This window comes from Zonotrichia leucophrys, chromosome 3 (assembly GCF_028769735.1).
Source record: "Zonotrichia leucophrys gambelii isolate GWCS_2022_RI chromosome 3, RI_Zleu_2.0, whole genome shotgun sequence".
Taxonomy (NCBI): Eukaryota; Metazoa; Chordata; class Aves; order Passeriformes; family Passerellidae; genus Zonotrichia; species Zonotrichia leucophrys.
This window is the reverse complement of record NC_088172.1, coordinates 101848224-101865149: the sequence shown is the minus strand read 5'-3', so window position 1 is coordinate 101865149 and position 16926 is coordinate 101848224. Positions and strand designations below refer to the sequence as shown.

The window sequence follows — 16926 nt, the reverse complement described above, 5'->3', positions numbered from 1 at the left end:
TTTTCAGAACATAAGAGCAACAAGAAAATGTTTTAAATACATAATATTAGAGAGCAAAGTGTTCAGGAAAACACTAAGTAGATTCCACTAGCTAATAGTCTGCTTAAAATTTATAAGCTGAGAAAATTTGAGCTTTATCAAGACTTACTTTTGTAATGCTCTAATTTTTTTGGTACTACAGATATAGCTCCAACAAGCAGAAAGCAAAAAATTAACATAAGGATGTTGCAGGGATTCTGCTCTTGATTTGACAAGTGCTCCTTGTGATTTCCAGCACACCAGAGCACAGAGGTGCATCCAGCAGGGTGTGTTTACAAGGCAGGGAACACTGCACCTGTCATGCACAGGATGCACACACAATATTCCCTGGAAAGCAGAGAAAGGACCAGGATATGTATTATTTATTGTTTCCATCATATATCCCCAAGACCCTGTGTCTGCTCTGCCTTGAGGTAAAGCTCCAGACACAACAGCCTGAGGCAGGAGGGGCTCCAGGGTGGGATGTGCCAGGCTGTCCCTCAGGGACCCCACGGAAGCAAACACCCCTTTGCACACTCCCATCCCAAGGAATTGTGTTCCACTTACAGTCATAAAATAACTTTCATTCTTCAACATATCACTTCTTTATCATGTTTTTCTTATGACTTCACCTGTATTCAAAATACCATTTCTGGCAGATCTAATCTCAATTTCATTTCTCCCTGGCTTTCCAAGTTCCATGAAGTTTTCCTTTCACTCTCTGCAGGCAGGTATGAAACACATCACCCTAATGAAGCCATTCAAGCCCTGATCCCAACCACTCCAACAGGAGGGATGCTGGATAAATCAGCTGAGATATCAAATAAAACCCAAATAGAATTAAGCCAAGGCTTCCTGATTTCCTCAAAGTCTACATTGCAACGTCTCTAATTGTTGGGCTTTATACTTTCTATTAATATTAAAAAATTAGATAGAAAAGACTTTTTCACCACAGCATGCCAAGGGCAAAGCCCATCCTGGGGTCCATGATCTGTCACTATGGATATACTCACTGAGGGAAAAAAAAAAAAAATCACACTTAAAGCTCCCAGCTATTTAAGGAAGCCATCAGAGCATGAAGAAGTATCCCAGTTCAATGTTTCTTTGTGTAAAAAAATTGTTAAACAAGGCTTTTAATGCGTACTGAAATTAGATCTGATATGTGTTCATGCTGTTCAGTGTTGTACTACATCATGCTTTTATTAAAATACTCATTTTCAGAGTATTTACCTAAAAACATTCTCCTGTTTATCTGCAACAGTGATAAAATGAATGAATCAAGAAATAGATTTCTTTGAATCTTTTTTCCTACAAAATGAACCCATACTATAAGTACCAAAATCTCACCTTCCCAAGGCAGGTCTGGAACTTCCTACTTGAAGTTACCATGTACTGAAAACCAGACTGATTTTATTATAATTGAGGGTAACTGGTTCATCTTTCCACCTACATTTCCCAAGGGTTTGGACATTTTTCTGCTCATTCCAAACATGCCCATTAACAGTACAAGAGTTCAGTAGTGAGAGCTTCAGACTCCAAAAAATCAGAATAAAAGCAGTACTCTACTAAAGGCAGCATCTTATTTCTACTGAAGTCAGCAGCATCTTCTATCTACTAAAGTCAACACTTACTAGGGACAGGGAGATGGACTTGATGTCTGCTTTTGCAAAATTTAAAGAACTATGACTACAGAAGAAAGAAATATCAAAATCAAAAGAAACCATCTTTGGAAGACTATTTCATACTGTCTAAGTATTCCCAAATAGGTCTTGTTAATAACTATTTATAAGTACCTTGTCTTGCAGAATTTTTTTATTTTGCTGTTTATGCTTCATAATTCCTTAATATACAGGAGGTTTTGATATTTTGTGAGATGCTTGGTAACAAGAAAATTATTGGCAAAGCACAAATATGTTCCTAAACTCCATCTTCCTGGATTTTTTCCATTTTGCTTTCAAGCTTCAGAGTCTGTCAAGAAGTATCAAACATTCCATTTATTTTCTGTAATTTATGCCATTTTCTTTTTTTCCCTTCCCCCTTTTTGCTATGGCTTTCCCATGGAGTCTGGCTGCTGCAGGAGCTACATGGGTTGGGATGTGAATTGAGAACTACAAAAAAAATCCTTGAAAGCCACAAATCTAACTAGTGGCTCCTTTTACTAAAATTTATATACAAGTATTTCAGAAAAGCCCTCAACTCATTTCACAGTCAACTTGGAGCTCCTTGGTGCTTTCACTGACAGATTTCCAAAGGCAGGGAGCTGAAGCCCTTGCACAGAAGACACAGAGGCATTCCTAGAATAAAACCTCTCAAAAGGCAAGCTCAGGCTCTTGGTTTTTGCTCAGAGTTTATTTGACCATTTCTATGTGCACAGAGAATAAAAGATGTTTTCAGTTTTTGGCAACACCAAGCCCTTTGAAGCAAAACAACAAAAGCAATAATTTATAGGAGGAATTATGCAAAACATTAGCTCTGTATGACTTGGGGAGCTGCTGTGAAAAAATAATTTCACAAAATTCATGTCAGAACAGTTCATGTCATCATGCTTTTTATAAAAACAAGCTGCCTGGCTGTCTAGAAAAAACAGTCCAAACACTATATAAATCATATCAGTTAAAGATGAACTTCACAGCAGCTGCACTGACATTCAGGACAGAGCATGTGTGGGATGAAGAGAGTGGCTTGACCATAGATCTGCCTCCAGATAAAGGCACTAAAAGCCTCCAGGAATTCCCACTCTGAGATAAGGACCCAGTTTGATGAATATTTATGATGATATGACAGATTTTACCACCAAACTGGGATCAGGAAGGAGCTCAAGAGCACATCACCTCTGTGAGTCACATTCCAGGCTCTCAGACTGGGTACCAGTAAAAGGAAGAATCACTAGAACTCTTTCCAAAGGCACAGAAACATCATTTCATCCTTTACAACATCAACAAGCAGGAGTAATTACCATTTCATTCAGCACAGCACTGAGACAGGAGTGCAAAGTCAGTCCCATTTCTTACATCATCCTGTGTTTGGAGAAATGAGTGGTTGCTTATTCTGCTGGAATTTTCATCAGCAAACACACATGCAAAGACATCTGAAGCAGCACAACTGCTGCTACTGTGTGAATAGATCCTACTGAGGGCAAATTTGCATTTATACCTAGAGTAAAATATATATAAAAAGCTAATCCTGACTGTGACAAGTCCACACAGAATATACTCTCAAGCACATATAGGCTTCCAATTCCAAAGACATTCAGTTTTCAAACAAGCCATCCCTCAAACTGTTGGATACCAATCACCAGAGGACATTTCCTCTTGGACAGACACACTCTATTTAGGCAAACCAAACTCCTCCTGGAGACTGGAAATCCTGGCACTGAGAAGTCAACAGATGTCAGAACCCAGTCAACAAGGACCTCTAGGAATTCATTAGACACTGAACACCTGTAATGCTGGTTCCAAGCATTAAACACACAATGCCATAACCAACCTAATTCAGAGCTGCTGCATCAGTTTTCTTTGCAATCAAGGGCATTTGGCCACAGAACCTGACAAATTATTAAACAAATAATTCAATTTACATCAACTACTTCCCTGTCCTTGTATGAAATTCTGTGTGTGGACTGTGGGGACCAAATAAAGTCAGAACTTTGCATTACAAGCTCAGAATTCCCACACAGAACTTGGCTCTCCAGCTCCATTCCTACAGGACCAAGAGCACAAGGGTTATCAGGAAGGTGCCTGCAAGTAAAGAAATGCATCTCTACCAGAGAACTTTCCCCCTAACATAAAGCAGCAAAAAGGATTTTTATTTCATTAAAACACCCATTTTGGCTTCAAATTTAGTAGAGGACAACACAGGCTTGCCTACATATTTATTTGTTTACTAAAACAATGGAAACAAGTTCATGATTCAATTACTGACAGATGATCTACTATTGTGATGTAAATCCTTCTGTTCCTTCATTCTCCTTTGACTTCACAATAGAAACAACCTTCTCTTCTTTATGCAATTTTGCTCATTTATCCATATATTGATCCAGTATGTAGAAAAACACTGACATTTCTTTAATTTTTAACCCTCTCATATAAAAACGGCACTTTAAAATTTTAGCTTTACATTTAGCTCTGAACTTTAGCTTTAAATCATTATTTTCACCCCAGTTTTAACTGTTGGACATTTTTAAAGACTTACCTTTCCCAATACTGGAAGACAAAGTCCCAAAATTCCTAAGTATTGATGGATCCATTTCTTAAGGGTCCTTAATCTTCAAGGTGTATGTTAAGAAGCAGCTCAGTGACCATCTAGAAAACCTAACCTCTGCAATAATTTTATACTCTGTATATTAATTTAAAAATATTTTTAAGCCGAGAGTCTGATCCCCTACAAATACACCCATACAACTGGCAATATAACTAACTCAAGGATTGAGTCTACCAGCTTGAGAAATCTGGGCTGAGCTGCTCAGGCAAAGAAATCCAGCAGGAACTTCAAGGAGCGACACCTCCAGCTAAAAAGCAACACGATTACAGTTGACATCCAGAAAATTTCATTAAATATTAATATCTCCTGCTTTGCCTTGCTCCTGCAGCAGCAGCAAAAGGATAAAAACACAGAGAAAAACCTGCCCAGCTAATCAAGTTGTGGGTGCTGGTTAAGTGAAACTTTGACTCCTGTCCCTGTATTTAGAGACAGAGAACGAGATTCTCTCCAAAGCCCACAGCACTCACAGATCCAAAGTGCTGGATGGCTCCCAAGAACTGGTAACAGGATGACAACTCCCCACCCTTCACAAAACACAAACCACTGATTTTATTAGGAAATGACACACATTGTTCCCAGGTATACAACTGATACACGGCTGGGGTGACCAGAAAACAGCAACTGACCAAACCCTGAAGCAACAGGGCAGAAAATAAAACCTTGTTATTCCACCTAAACACATTTACAACCCTTACAAGACTAATTAGAGAACAAACAGGGAGAACCCTAAGGAGAACCAATTACCAGAACAGAAAACTATGCATAAACAATTCAGGCCTTTATCTGCATGTATAATTTTAACACAATTACATTTACCACGAGCACATGGGACAAAAATGGTTGTGTGGCTGCAGCTTTAACGTGAACCATGAGCAGCTCAAAGCTGCCACATTTAAACAGAGCAGCCACACAACTCTGACGGAAACCTGGCTGAACACCAGGCCCAAACAGAAACACTAAAGAGGGTGCAGGGAACACTTAATTCAGATTAAGGAGTAGCTTTCCCATTCAGTTCTATGGATAAATGGAATAAATTTTTGTCTCTCTTCACCACCCTTACAAATCAAGGCTACCTTGCCATTTCTAGAGTCCACTGCACACCTTAAGTGGCAGCTGTAAATTCCCAGCACTCTGCTGCTTGGTGGCACAATGTTGACTTAGGAACTCAGCAAAAAGGACAACTGAAACCTACTTAAAGTGGTTTAGAGCAGAGTTAAACATGGCAAAGAGTGATTATGAACAAGACCAGCGTGCCTAAATCTGCACAGATGAAGGCAGAGCAACAGCTCTCCACAACACCTGAGCTGCAAATCCACTGGTTTTATGCTCCAAATGTGCATCAGCATTGGCAGAATTGGAATCCCAGGATGGGTCAGATGAAAAGGGACCACAGTGCCTCAGTCCAGTCATCCCAGAACACACAACACAGAATTGCATCCAGCTGATCCTGGAACATCTCCAGAGAGGGAAATTCCACAGCCTCTCTGGACAAACTGTTCCAAGGAGTTCTTCCTCCTGTCCAGGTGGAATCAGTTCCTGCCTGTTCCTCCTGTGCCATGGCTGGGCCCCCTGGAGCAGAGCCAGGGACACCCAGGACTGGAGGCTGAGCAGCCCCAGCTCCCTCAGCCTCTCCTGGGCACAGAGATGCTCCAGGCCCTTCCTCATCTCCACAGCCATCGCTGGCCCTGCTCCAGGAGCTCCCTGTGCCTCCTGTCCTGATGATCCCACAACTGGACACAGCACTCCAGATGTGCCTCCCAGGGCCTTTTAGGAATGCTCTTCCAATGCATCCCAGGTCCCTTGAGCCTTCCTGGCCCCACAGCACCGCTGGGCAGGGACACCTTGGTGCCCACCAGGATCCTTCTCTGCAGAGCTGATACCCAGCAGGCTGGCAGGAGAACGAGGGCACCACCCCAAACCTCCTGAGGAGGTGCCTTGGTTCCTGAGGAGTCTGTAGGAGGGAGAGACAGAACAGCTCCAGTGTGTGAGGGGACACCAAGTGACAGGTGACAAGGACCAAGCTTTACTTTCGATCCCCATCCTCACACATGGAAGAGAATCAAGGAACCGAGTACACTTTCCACTCCTGTGCTTCTATAAAAATCACTTTGTAGGCTGCTCCAAAGCAACAGAGCTCAAAGCTGGGGATTTTTATGTAAAATGTGATAAAGAGGACCTAAATCTGTTCTATGATGTTACTATGCAACATTCAAACTGTATTCTTTCCTGATATGTTTTTAAAATAAATCCAGTTTCAAAGAAAACTCCAGGTACCAAGCAATTCCTTATTACTTACAGTTCTTCAGGGCACTTAGTGAATCCTGGGAGAGATTGTTTGCTAAGGAATGCAAAACACTTCCCTTATGGCAAAATTTTTTCAGACAAAGACACTGCTGCTGGCTAGAGAATACAAGTCATCCCAGCTCATCAAAAGGATTTTTTGTAAAGCAAATTATTCTTCATTAATTATTACTTTATATGCATTCACCACTTTTAGCAGCTGTTTCACACAAATTTATGTCTCTTGAGCTGATATTCAGTCCTAGCAAATAGCACAAAATAAATGATGTATAACTGTAAAGGTCACCTTCTCCCATATACTTTTCAGGAACCTCCAGTCAAAAACCCAGGACTTCAGTAAACCCTTCAAAAATCCTAAATTAGAAATTTATATTTTCCAGGAGTTCAAAGCATTTTGAGCTACCAAGGGGGACTGGGCACCAAAAAGCCTTTTAATATTTCAGAATTAAAAAACCTCCTAATAACTAAAAAGTTGAAGTTATTGAGTTAAAGAAATTCAGGCCTGTCTCACCCTTCATCAGAAATCAATTTCATGATGAAGAAGCACAAACTCTTCAAGTCTCCGCATATTTAAAATTCTTATGCAACTTTCTTTTAAGACATGATGGCTTCTCTGCTTTACTGCCATGTTAAATATATTCTTTCCCTTTTTAAACTGATTTCTAAATAATATAGTTCTCCAAATGACAAATGAGTTCCAGTCAGCTTGGTTCTTCAATGATGTTTGGAATTTTTAATTTATTAAAGAAAATCCTAGAAAACTGTATCAATAAGGCACTGATATGCACTCCAAAAATTAAAAAAATAATGAAGTATAGAATTACAGCATAACATAAGACATCTTGATTCATCTTCCACAAATACAAATTAAAACAAGTTTTAAACACTGCTTGACTAGGAAAAGAAAAACTTATATATTCTGGGGCCTCTCAGAAGAAGCAGAAGACATCACAGAACTGAAGGTGACACAAGGGAAGAGGGTAATTTAATGAGGAGTTATATATTAAAAAGCAGCTAATAACAATTATTAATTGCTCTGTGACAAACTTCCACATCACTCACTGAATTCTGCATTCCTAGTAGGAATTAGTTCCATTTATTCCTAAACAATTCACTGGAACACTGGGTCTGCAATGGCAAGGTGGGAAATGCTTTTTAAGCTCAGAAATCTCATTTCAATCAAACCCTGAATGGTCTTTGAAAAGAGGGGCAAAGATTAAGAAACAAGACCTGGATCAAGTTTCACTACATTGGCTGAAATTTCATTTTCCATTAAAGCTGTCAACCAGCTTCACTGAAAGAAGTGATTTTAATTACACTTGACAACCCCAAAACTGCTGTCTTATTTACAAAAGTCCTGTTCAACATTAGCTACCAAAAGGAAATCAATATTTCAACTCATCCCTTTTCTCCTGACATTGATTCCCCTGCAAAGCAGATGGAAAGCAGCATTTTCGTAGGGGAGTTGCTGAGAGAAATATCTAGAAGGCACAAAATAGTAACTTCCACACATGCAAGTAGATTGACATCTAGTGTAAAAACACTGAACTACAAAGCCATATCAACAAGGATTAATTTAAAATCTTTTTTAAAAGACAAAATAATAAAATCCTCCAAATACAAGCACTATATATATATATATTTAATAGCTACACAGAGCCAAAGATATTGTACCAGTGACTGAGGAAATGCAGCTTCCAGCAGAGGAGAAATGAGAGGTCAGCAGTGAATCAGAACAGCAAATGAGAAAAATCAGAAATTAAGTGCGCCAGGGAGAACAAGGAAGAGGAACACAGGCCAGCTGGTCAAGGAGAAGCTTTTTCCACCTCTAGATAAGGTGAAGAGAAGAGCTGGAGACAAAGGCAGAATGTTTGCATGGTTTAATTTTAGAATTTATGACAAAGATATCTTGGATACTCCCATTTCTGTACTGCAGGCCCAGAGACTGATGAGAAGAGGTGCAAATAGTCTCTAATCAACTGTGTTCTTTACCACAATGAATAGGGAAAGGAAGTTCATATGTTGCAGAAAAGATAAATAAAAGGCTTTTCAAAGTCATTCCACTGAAGATTGATCCCTTGTATCAGCATCATGATCCTAGAATTTTATGTATTAAATATCTTTGGGCAAAGATGTTTTCATTCCTTTCAAAGGAATACATTTCCAAGAAATCTCAAGAGTTTGTCACTTTTCTACTCTGCCCAGTGTTGGTGGCATTGGCAGAGATTTTGGACCTCATCACATTTTCCTGGCTGTTCCAGCCCTGTTTTCTGGTTCCTGCCTGTAAGAATTCCACAAAAGCAATATCTAAAAAATAGTATCCTAAAAGCTGAGAGACAAGCATCCAAACAACTCCTGACTCATTCACAACTCATTTTCCATAATAATATGAGGACATCTGTCTCAAACCCAATGATTCATTGTGTCCTGATACCCTATTGCCCTCAGTGATGATGAAGGTGATTTTTTTTTAATATATAATTCCTCAGCTTGCCACAGACCCAATGTGTTTATCATTCCACAAGTGACAGTTTGTGCTGTTGTGGATGGGACCCCAGGGTTGTTTTGACTCAGGAAAACTCAGGGCTCCAGGGAACCTCTGCACAATGAGTCAGAGGTGAGCCATGACTTGGAGATCAGCTCTGGAAATGGCAAATGCAGCTGGAGAAATGAAACCAGGGCTGCTCCCAGCACATTTCTGCAAGGGCACAGGAGTGAGCTCCACTCTGAACCAAACTTTCCTGACAGTAATGACACTGTACACGCCAGGTCAGCTGGAAAATGGTTCCTTGGCACCTCCTAAACCCTACAGAGCTCTGAAGGGAAAGCTAAGGAGAATTTGCTCAGTCCCAAAGACCCTGCCAATCTCAAGTGCATCCAGTTTTGCTCCTCAAGCTAAGGATTTTCAGCAGCTACAAACAATCAGAACCCAAGGAAAAAAAATTCAAATGCAGTCCATTTTTTGTTTTGGGCTTGAAACCAAACAACACAAAATAAATTAGCTGCAGAAATGCCCAATACAGCTCTGTGACTACCCCCAAGTAACTACTGCAGGAATACACTGAAAACAAGGGCAGGTTACATGGTTTTGGAACAAAACCCTTGTTCTGTTTTCCTTGAGTGTTTGAATTCCATTTTACATCCCTACCTGCTAGGATACAAAACCTCCACAGACAGACTGCAGGACATGATCCATCACCAATTCAGGATCTGCTTTTTCTCATTTGTCATCAGTATCACACTGAGTGGGATAAAAAAAAAGGTAAGACTTAAATATACCATGGACTTACTTGAATATAATTATTTTATTTTTAGCATGTTTTTAATTAGGAGAGCTAGACACCAAAGCAGCAAAGTGTGCAATGAACTTGAACAGAGTAAGAAATACCTGGAAATTATTCATAATAGTCTTATTATCTCCTTTTCACTAAGGATTAGTAATAATCCCTCATGTTCAGATTTATTAATCAACTGCCAAAAAATCATGAGACCAGCTGAAATCTGAGATCATCAAACCAAAATGCAGATGTTTGCCTGCCTTTGTGTTTTGGCATTATCTCAACAATGCAATATGGAAGGCTACAAACCTTTATTTAGAACACAATTTCAATTCCTATACAGTAGTTTTGTACTGAGGGCTTGGGCCTTGAGCAAAAAAACAAAGTCAAGTATTGTCACAAATGTTTAATTAGCAATGCAGCCAATCAAGATGCTATCACTGAGTCATTAGTGAATTAAATATTATCAGTGTGCCTGAAAACAGATTTAAAAACCATGTTTCCAATAATTAGCGAAAACTAACTTCCCTTTTTAGACTTTTTATTAATTCAGCAACTAAAACACACCAGAAGTTACTTGGTAGAACAACAGCCCTCTTGGCATAATTTCTTAAGTTATAAACCTTTCTCCCAGAGGAATTTAATGGTTAACCTTTCTTAAAAAATCTTTTCATCAAGACCCATAAGATTAGAAAACCCTTTTCCCGAGGCTTTATTTTTTATTCATCACTAGACAGCTTAAGTGTCATCAAGACAGAATTTCTTTGTCATCCAGTCACTCTGCCACATTACAGTGGTATAAAATAACCAAAAGTTTAAGTTGAACTGCCACCAGAGGATCTTGCTTCCTGTCAAGCTGGAATGGAGCCAGGACACAAAAGTGCTCCTGGATTTCAGTGACTGCTGGTGTCAAAGCAGCTGCTCTTTCCTCTCTTGCAGAGGGACAGAATCACCAACAAAAATAGAAGTACCTGGTCGTCCTGCCCATCTCATTCTCTGCTTTTTTGAGCTGGTTACAGAACCAGAACTAATATTTTCTTTTATCCAGTATTTAGAGCACTTTACCTAATTCCTTCCTGTTCAGCAAATCCCAGGAGCGCTGTATAAAAGCCATGCAGAGGATACTCTGCTCTTGCCTAGACTAGGGGTAAATGTACCCCAGTCCTTCCCTTTTGCTCTCCTGTGTTTAGATGTGACCTTGAGTTGAATTCCAAAAGCCACTCACACGTTCCCTGCTGATCCACTGAGAGCAGGGGGCAGGCTGAGAGCAGGGTTACCAACCACAGAGCTCCAAACAAGCGGCACCAACACTCCCTGGAAATGGACTGTGTGTTCCACCCTCGGGCAGCCCGTGGCACCTGTGTCCCTCCCTACACCAGCTTCCACTGGAGGGTTTGCCCAACCTTGTGACCAGCACAACATGCCCATTCTGTATTTTGAGAGTGTGGATCAGAGAACTGATTCCCACCTAAAGACAGCTGCTCAAAATTAACACTTGCTGCATACCAGGTATAACTTCATTGGCATCAATACATCATGGACAACAAACCCTCTGTCCTTTCCCACTTTGTCCTCTGAGGTCCTCTCTAACAACAGCCACAATAAACAGGTGCCTGCTAGGAAAACCACCCTGCAAACAAACACTTGGCTGCCCTGGACAGTGCCCCACATAACCCAAGAGGCTGCACAGTCCCTGCCTTCAGTGCTCTGGCACATCCATTCCTGCTGTTCACTGGAAACACTGGGATAGGCAGCACAGATCACCTGGCCCAGAACAAAGAATATTCTATTTTTGTCCAGTGCCCCATGTCTCAAAGCACACACTGTGATTTAAACAGGCCAAAGGAGTGAGGGAAGTGTTTCCCATAACAAGCCAGGGAGACATGCACAGGCACAATCCCATTGAAGGCACCTGGACTCTGCACTCAGCCATCCATCTCAAGGTGAAGGTCATCCTTCTGGAAAGCCACATCAGCTGGAAAAACACTTAGAGAATTTCAGGAAGTTCTATTTTCAAACCCCATGGTAACACAGACCTCTTTTAGGCCTTTCTATAGGAGTCACATTCCCAGTGACTTGATCCCCTTGGGAGAAGACAAATTTCCATGCAGGACTCCAGCTAAGGCCATTAAGTTCATTTTTTGTCTCCATTTGGGAGGATAATTAGGAAGAGGAGAGCTAATAACAGAGTGGTTTCCTCAGGGCAAAGGCATTGGGCAGGTCTCCAGCAGGAAGGATTTTCAGCACAGGTCCCAGCACCCTCTCCCACATCAACCCCACATGGCCAGGGGACATTTTAAGCCCCAGGCACTTCTGCCACCCCCACACTGCTTCATGCCTGAGCCCCATGTGCTCCAGACTTGGCAATTCCCAGGTCTCCAGCAGGCACGGCTTGCATGTCTGACAACTACAAAATTCATAATTTTTAATTCTATTGAACAACACCAAGCAAAATATTTAGCATTTCTCAGAACATGTGACTCAAATACCAAGGTTGCCAGCCTTCCACACACTTATTATTCCAAACCAGAAACATCCCATTTGATATTAGCTAAAATATTAAACCAGAGACCAAGTTGAACAGATTTTTGCTAACCTGCATAACTGTGACTAAATTCAGGCAGAACAGCAGCTTTCAAATGAGAATAATACACAGCTCTAATACAATACTGCAGGTCTAAGGTTTTTTAATGTTCATCTCTGGGTCTAGCAGTGCTCCAAAATTCACTGTGTGCAGTCAGAGAAACCCTGCTGCTGTTCTGGTCCTACACCAACACCCTCTAAAAGGATAATGAAGACAGCATCACATTTCAGAAGAGATTTCCTGGAGGCCTGCTGAGCTGACCTTGTTTACAAGTACTCACTGAAACGATTAATTGCTTGTATGTTCCACTCCACACTGCATTTTCTGCCCATACTGTCCATATGGACATGAGCCAGAACAAAAATTTCTATGTAATTATCCAATTAATTATTATTAATGCTAGCATTTAACAACAACAACAAAAAAAAGCCAGCTGGCATATAACAATTGCTTCACTTCTAGTGTGAGAACTACAAAGGACATGTTTGTATTTATAGCTACTGACAAAGAAAGTTGAACAGTTTTGTTTTGTTTTAAACTACAGGACCAGAAGAGCAAAGAGCAGAGAGGTGAAGGCAACAGGGAACAACTTGAATCCAGAGCCAGCACCAGAATTTCTGTGCAACTGAGCCAACCAGCTCCCCTCAGTACTAATTTACAAATGGAAACCTATAGCACATTCTCATTCTTTGGCTCTATTCCTTAATTTTACTATCTGCTTCTTTGTAGTAGGAATTTCATGTTGATAAAGCAGAATGAGGTCCTGACTGACTCCAGCCTATGTGGTTTTTTCGTTGTACTCCAGACAATTTTGAGATTAGAAAGATGGATTTCTTCTGGACCTGGCAGAAAGCAACAGCTCCATCTGGGCCAGGGCAATCAGCTGATACAATAATGCAGCTGCAGGGCTTGCAGCAGGCCAAAAGCAGTTACTGGAAATTAAATAAGCACAAAACACACCCTGAAATTCTGGGCAGTGCTTCACTGACATTAGTTAACCAATGCACAGAGCCTCAACAATTTACAGGAAGAAACTCTGTTCCAAGGATTAGCATAGGACTGGATATCAACACTCCCACACTGCTTCTCAGCTCCATCACAAATTTGCCATGAGACACTGAGGTACTGATGCTGCTCTGTGCCCTAGTTCCTCCACATACAGCATGGGAATAATCCATGTGTAACTACTCACCAAAATTATCTTCAATTTTAATTCACATTTGCACTAAGAATTTAAAAAAACAAGTGTTTACCAAATTTTGTCTGAGCCCTCATTCCAAATTTAGGTAGTCCCTTCATGGCTCTCAATTTCAGCTCCATTACAATGCCAAAAAGGAAATATGAACTGTGGTTTTGGAAGTTGCACTGCATTGCTGCCAATTTGGTATTTAGGACATCACAGACTGCAGTAAGAGCACAACTCCCTCAGGCTGGGTAACAGCAGGTCCTGCTTGACACAAAACCACTGAGGTGTTGTGTGAGCTGGACAAGACAGAAGTGTGGAAAACACAGAAATCCATTAGATCTTGATCACATCCCAACCAAGACTTAAAAACACAGGTAGACACAAGGAGTGATTTTGTGATGAACAGCAAAGGAGTTTTCCCATCCCTAAGGTGGAGTGAATTGCTCAAGCACTTTTCCAGCAAAGCAGGGAGCAGCACAGGCAACAGAAATCTGCAGCAGCAGCCAAATTCCATCTTTGTGTGTGCTCCCAACCAGAGACAGGTTACAGGTGTTACTCCCTGGAAAACTGACTTGCTGTAGGTTGAACAGATTCACCTCCAAAAGGAACTGAATTTGCAGTTTGCTGGGAGTCTTCACCCCAACAAAGGAGCCCTGCAGCCCTCTGACTGCCAAGGAAAACCTCTGTTTCCAGGCTCCAGCTCCTGGATCCACAGCCTGGAAAAGCAGGCCAGATCAGGGAGATCTGAGACTGGCAGCTGCTTTTCTCCACCCCTCCTAGAACACCCAACCAAGCATTTTCCTAAACTCTTGAAATTTACCCTGCAAATTACCAACCATCTAAAATTAAAGATTTTAACCATATCCAGATCAACAGGGGGGTAGAACTGTGCTGCCTGAAAAGTTCTTAGCACTGATATTAAAATCTAATCTCAAGGAAGGGTTTTTATTATATAGTGAGCAGGGACAGAGGCTCAGGATCAGCATTTATGGAGTGTGATGGTTTCAGGTGAGCCCCTCTATGGCACACCAAGCCAGCTCAGATCCAGAAGTCTGATGAATAAAACATCATTAAACAATTGCTGGGAGATCTGCAAACAGGAATGGATCGGGATTTTGTTCCAAATGGGTTTGGTTTTTAGTACATATTAAAATTCTACAGCTCTAGACAGTAAAAAAGGGAAGGAAAACTCCTTGTCCAGGATCCTCTCCCAGCAAAATGTCCATTGGGAGTTCAAGGAAACTGCTTAAACTGAGTATCAGCTGCCCAGTTTTACATTGGGCATTAATTAAATTTAATGGCTGATTTCTTTTTTCCTAAATTAAAAACTCTGCTTTCCCCCTTACCCCCCCATGAAGTTCTGGACACTTGGCAGACTGATCTCCTTTGCTCCTTCAGCAGCAGGAAGAGCCCAGAGCACAAATGTGAACACCAGTGGAAAGCAGTGAAGGTACACAAGCAGAGCATTCATTACAGAGGAGCCCAGGCAGCTGCTTCACCCCAGCTAAGGAAAAAACATCTCCAAGAAAACCAGCTTTGAAAAGAAAGCTGCTCATCCAGTCACAGAGTGACTACAGTAAATCAGCTGGAGAGCAAAAGGCTGACAGACCAAACCCAGGGACTTCTCCAAGTGATTCTCTCTAGAGAGACCTCAGGATCCCCCTTCAGAGGGGCCACATAAAGACAAAGACACCAAAGCTAATATTAACTCTGCAGGACAGCTGGTGACATCCAGCACAGCTCAATGAAAACATCTCAGGGCACCATCTTAAACAAATAAACATTGTATTTCTGAGAGTCAGACCAGGGAGTAGAGGGAGGGAGGAACTGGGGAAAAAGAACAAGGTAAAATTGAGTTATATAATGAAGTTACCCAGAGAGACTTGTTTTTCTACTGCTGCAATAGTGGCTGAAGGAAGAGCAGCACCAGAAGCAATTTTGATTTTTCTGCTGTTGGCAAATGGTGTATCTCAAGTACACAAGTGTGAAACATACTCATTTTTGATAAAAACATGGTAAATCAACTGAACACAGCTTGCCAATGAACCAAAGCAAAGCAACAGTAATTAAGGAATAAAACAAAACATCAACAGGCTTCTGAGCTCTTTCCCCATAAAAGCTGAAGTGGCTTCCTCTCCCTCTCTGGTTAACATGGCATAAGGAATAGAGATTTTGCTTCCAGTCCTACATTCACCTGGCTAAGGAAATGCTGAAATCTCACAGAAGATGCTTTTCACAACCACAATATTGATAAGATCAGCAGCAGCAAGAATCGTGATTTGTGCATAATTACAGCAGCAAATTCAGAACTGAATCCATCTCTTCAGCTCCTGGTTAAGTCTGCCAAACATTTTCCATTTGGGATACATCTTGGCATTCCCATGGGAGAGCTCCTGCTGTACCACACACAAGATTTAACATACCTGGAGATTTAATTCCCTCCTGATTTCCCACCAGGAGCAGCTTCACCTGAATGTCTGCCCACTTGTGGCACCCCTTTTGGGGACAGCAGCAGCATCCCCACAGAGCTCTTGTCACCCTCACATTATGCAAGTCTAATATTAGTTTAATGTTGCTTTCTCCTGTGGATTACAAACACAAACCTCCAGACCCAGAATAACACCCTTCAGACAGAAAAATGGCCAGAACAGGCTTGTTCCCTGCTCAGTAATTTTCAAACATCAGCACATCAAAAGGAAAGCAAAAAAAATTGCATTTCTGAAGTTGTTCTTTAAGAGTCACATGAGCTGGTTTGTATTTTCAGGACTTGTTTGAAGCATCACATCCAGAATAGGTTTCCAGGAAACCAACACTAAGTACATGTTTTTATTGATAATTACCAGTTTGTTACCAAAGATCTATTTTTGACTTTGTGCACAGTTAGCCACCCTGCTAAACTAAATAACAAAAGCCATTAAAAATCCTAGTTTAAGCTGACTTTTACTCATTAATGTCTCTCTAAGTGTTGTGGTGGAGCACTAAAGACACATTAAACACTTTATTCAGCACAAAAAGCCAAATGAATGGCACCAAACTGCACCACATCCTACTGCATCAGCAATAACAGAACACCTTCACTAAGCATTACATGTGGCTAAATACTAAAAATTATCAGCATTAAAGAATGCATAAATGCTGAAATGAACAAAAAGCTTCCAGTAAAAATAATTACATTGGAAATTTTATTTTAAAATCAGTCTCCCACAAAGCTCAACCTTTCCTTCATAGAACATTAGTTAAGATTAATTTTGAGCAGAAAGAGGATTGACTTCCCAGTGTGGAAGAAAGGCATATGAGTC

General features: G+C 40.9%; 1 protein-coding gene across 3 annotated transcripts in view; it reads right to left on the bottom strand.

Moving 5' to 3' along the window:
• ACYP2 (acylphosphatase 2) overlaps positions 1 to 16926 on the bottom strand; it is a 36558-nt gene that overhangs the window by 7445 nt on the left and 12187 nt on the right. Inside the window, exon 4 of one of the 3 annotated variants that reach the window (XM_064709676.1) lies at positions 9728 to 9820. The exons of the other annotated variants lie outside the window; for them this stretch is intronic. Coding sequence (XP_064565746.1) covers positions 9775 to 9820 — 46 coding nt within the window. The 3' untranslated portion in view covers positions 9728 to 9774. The remainder of the gene's footprint in view (positions 1 to 9727; positions 9821 to 16926) is intronic. 3 annotated transcript variants of the gene reach the window in all.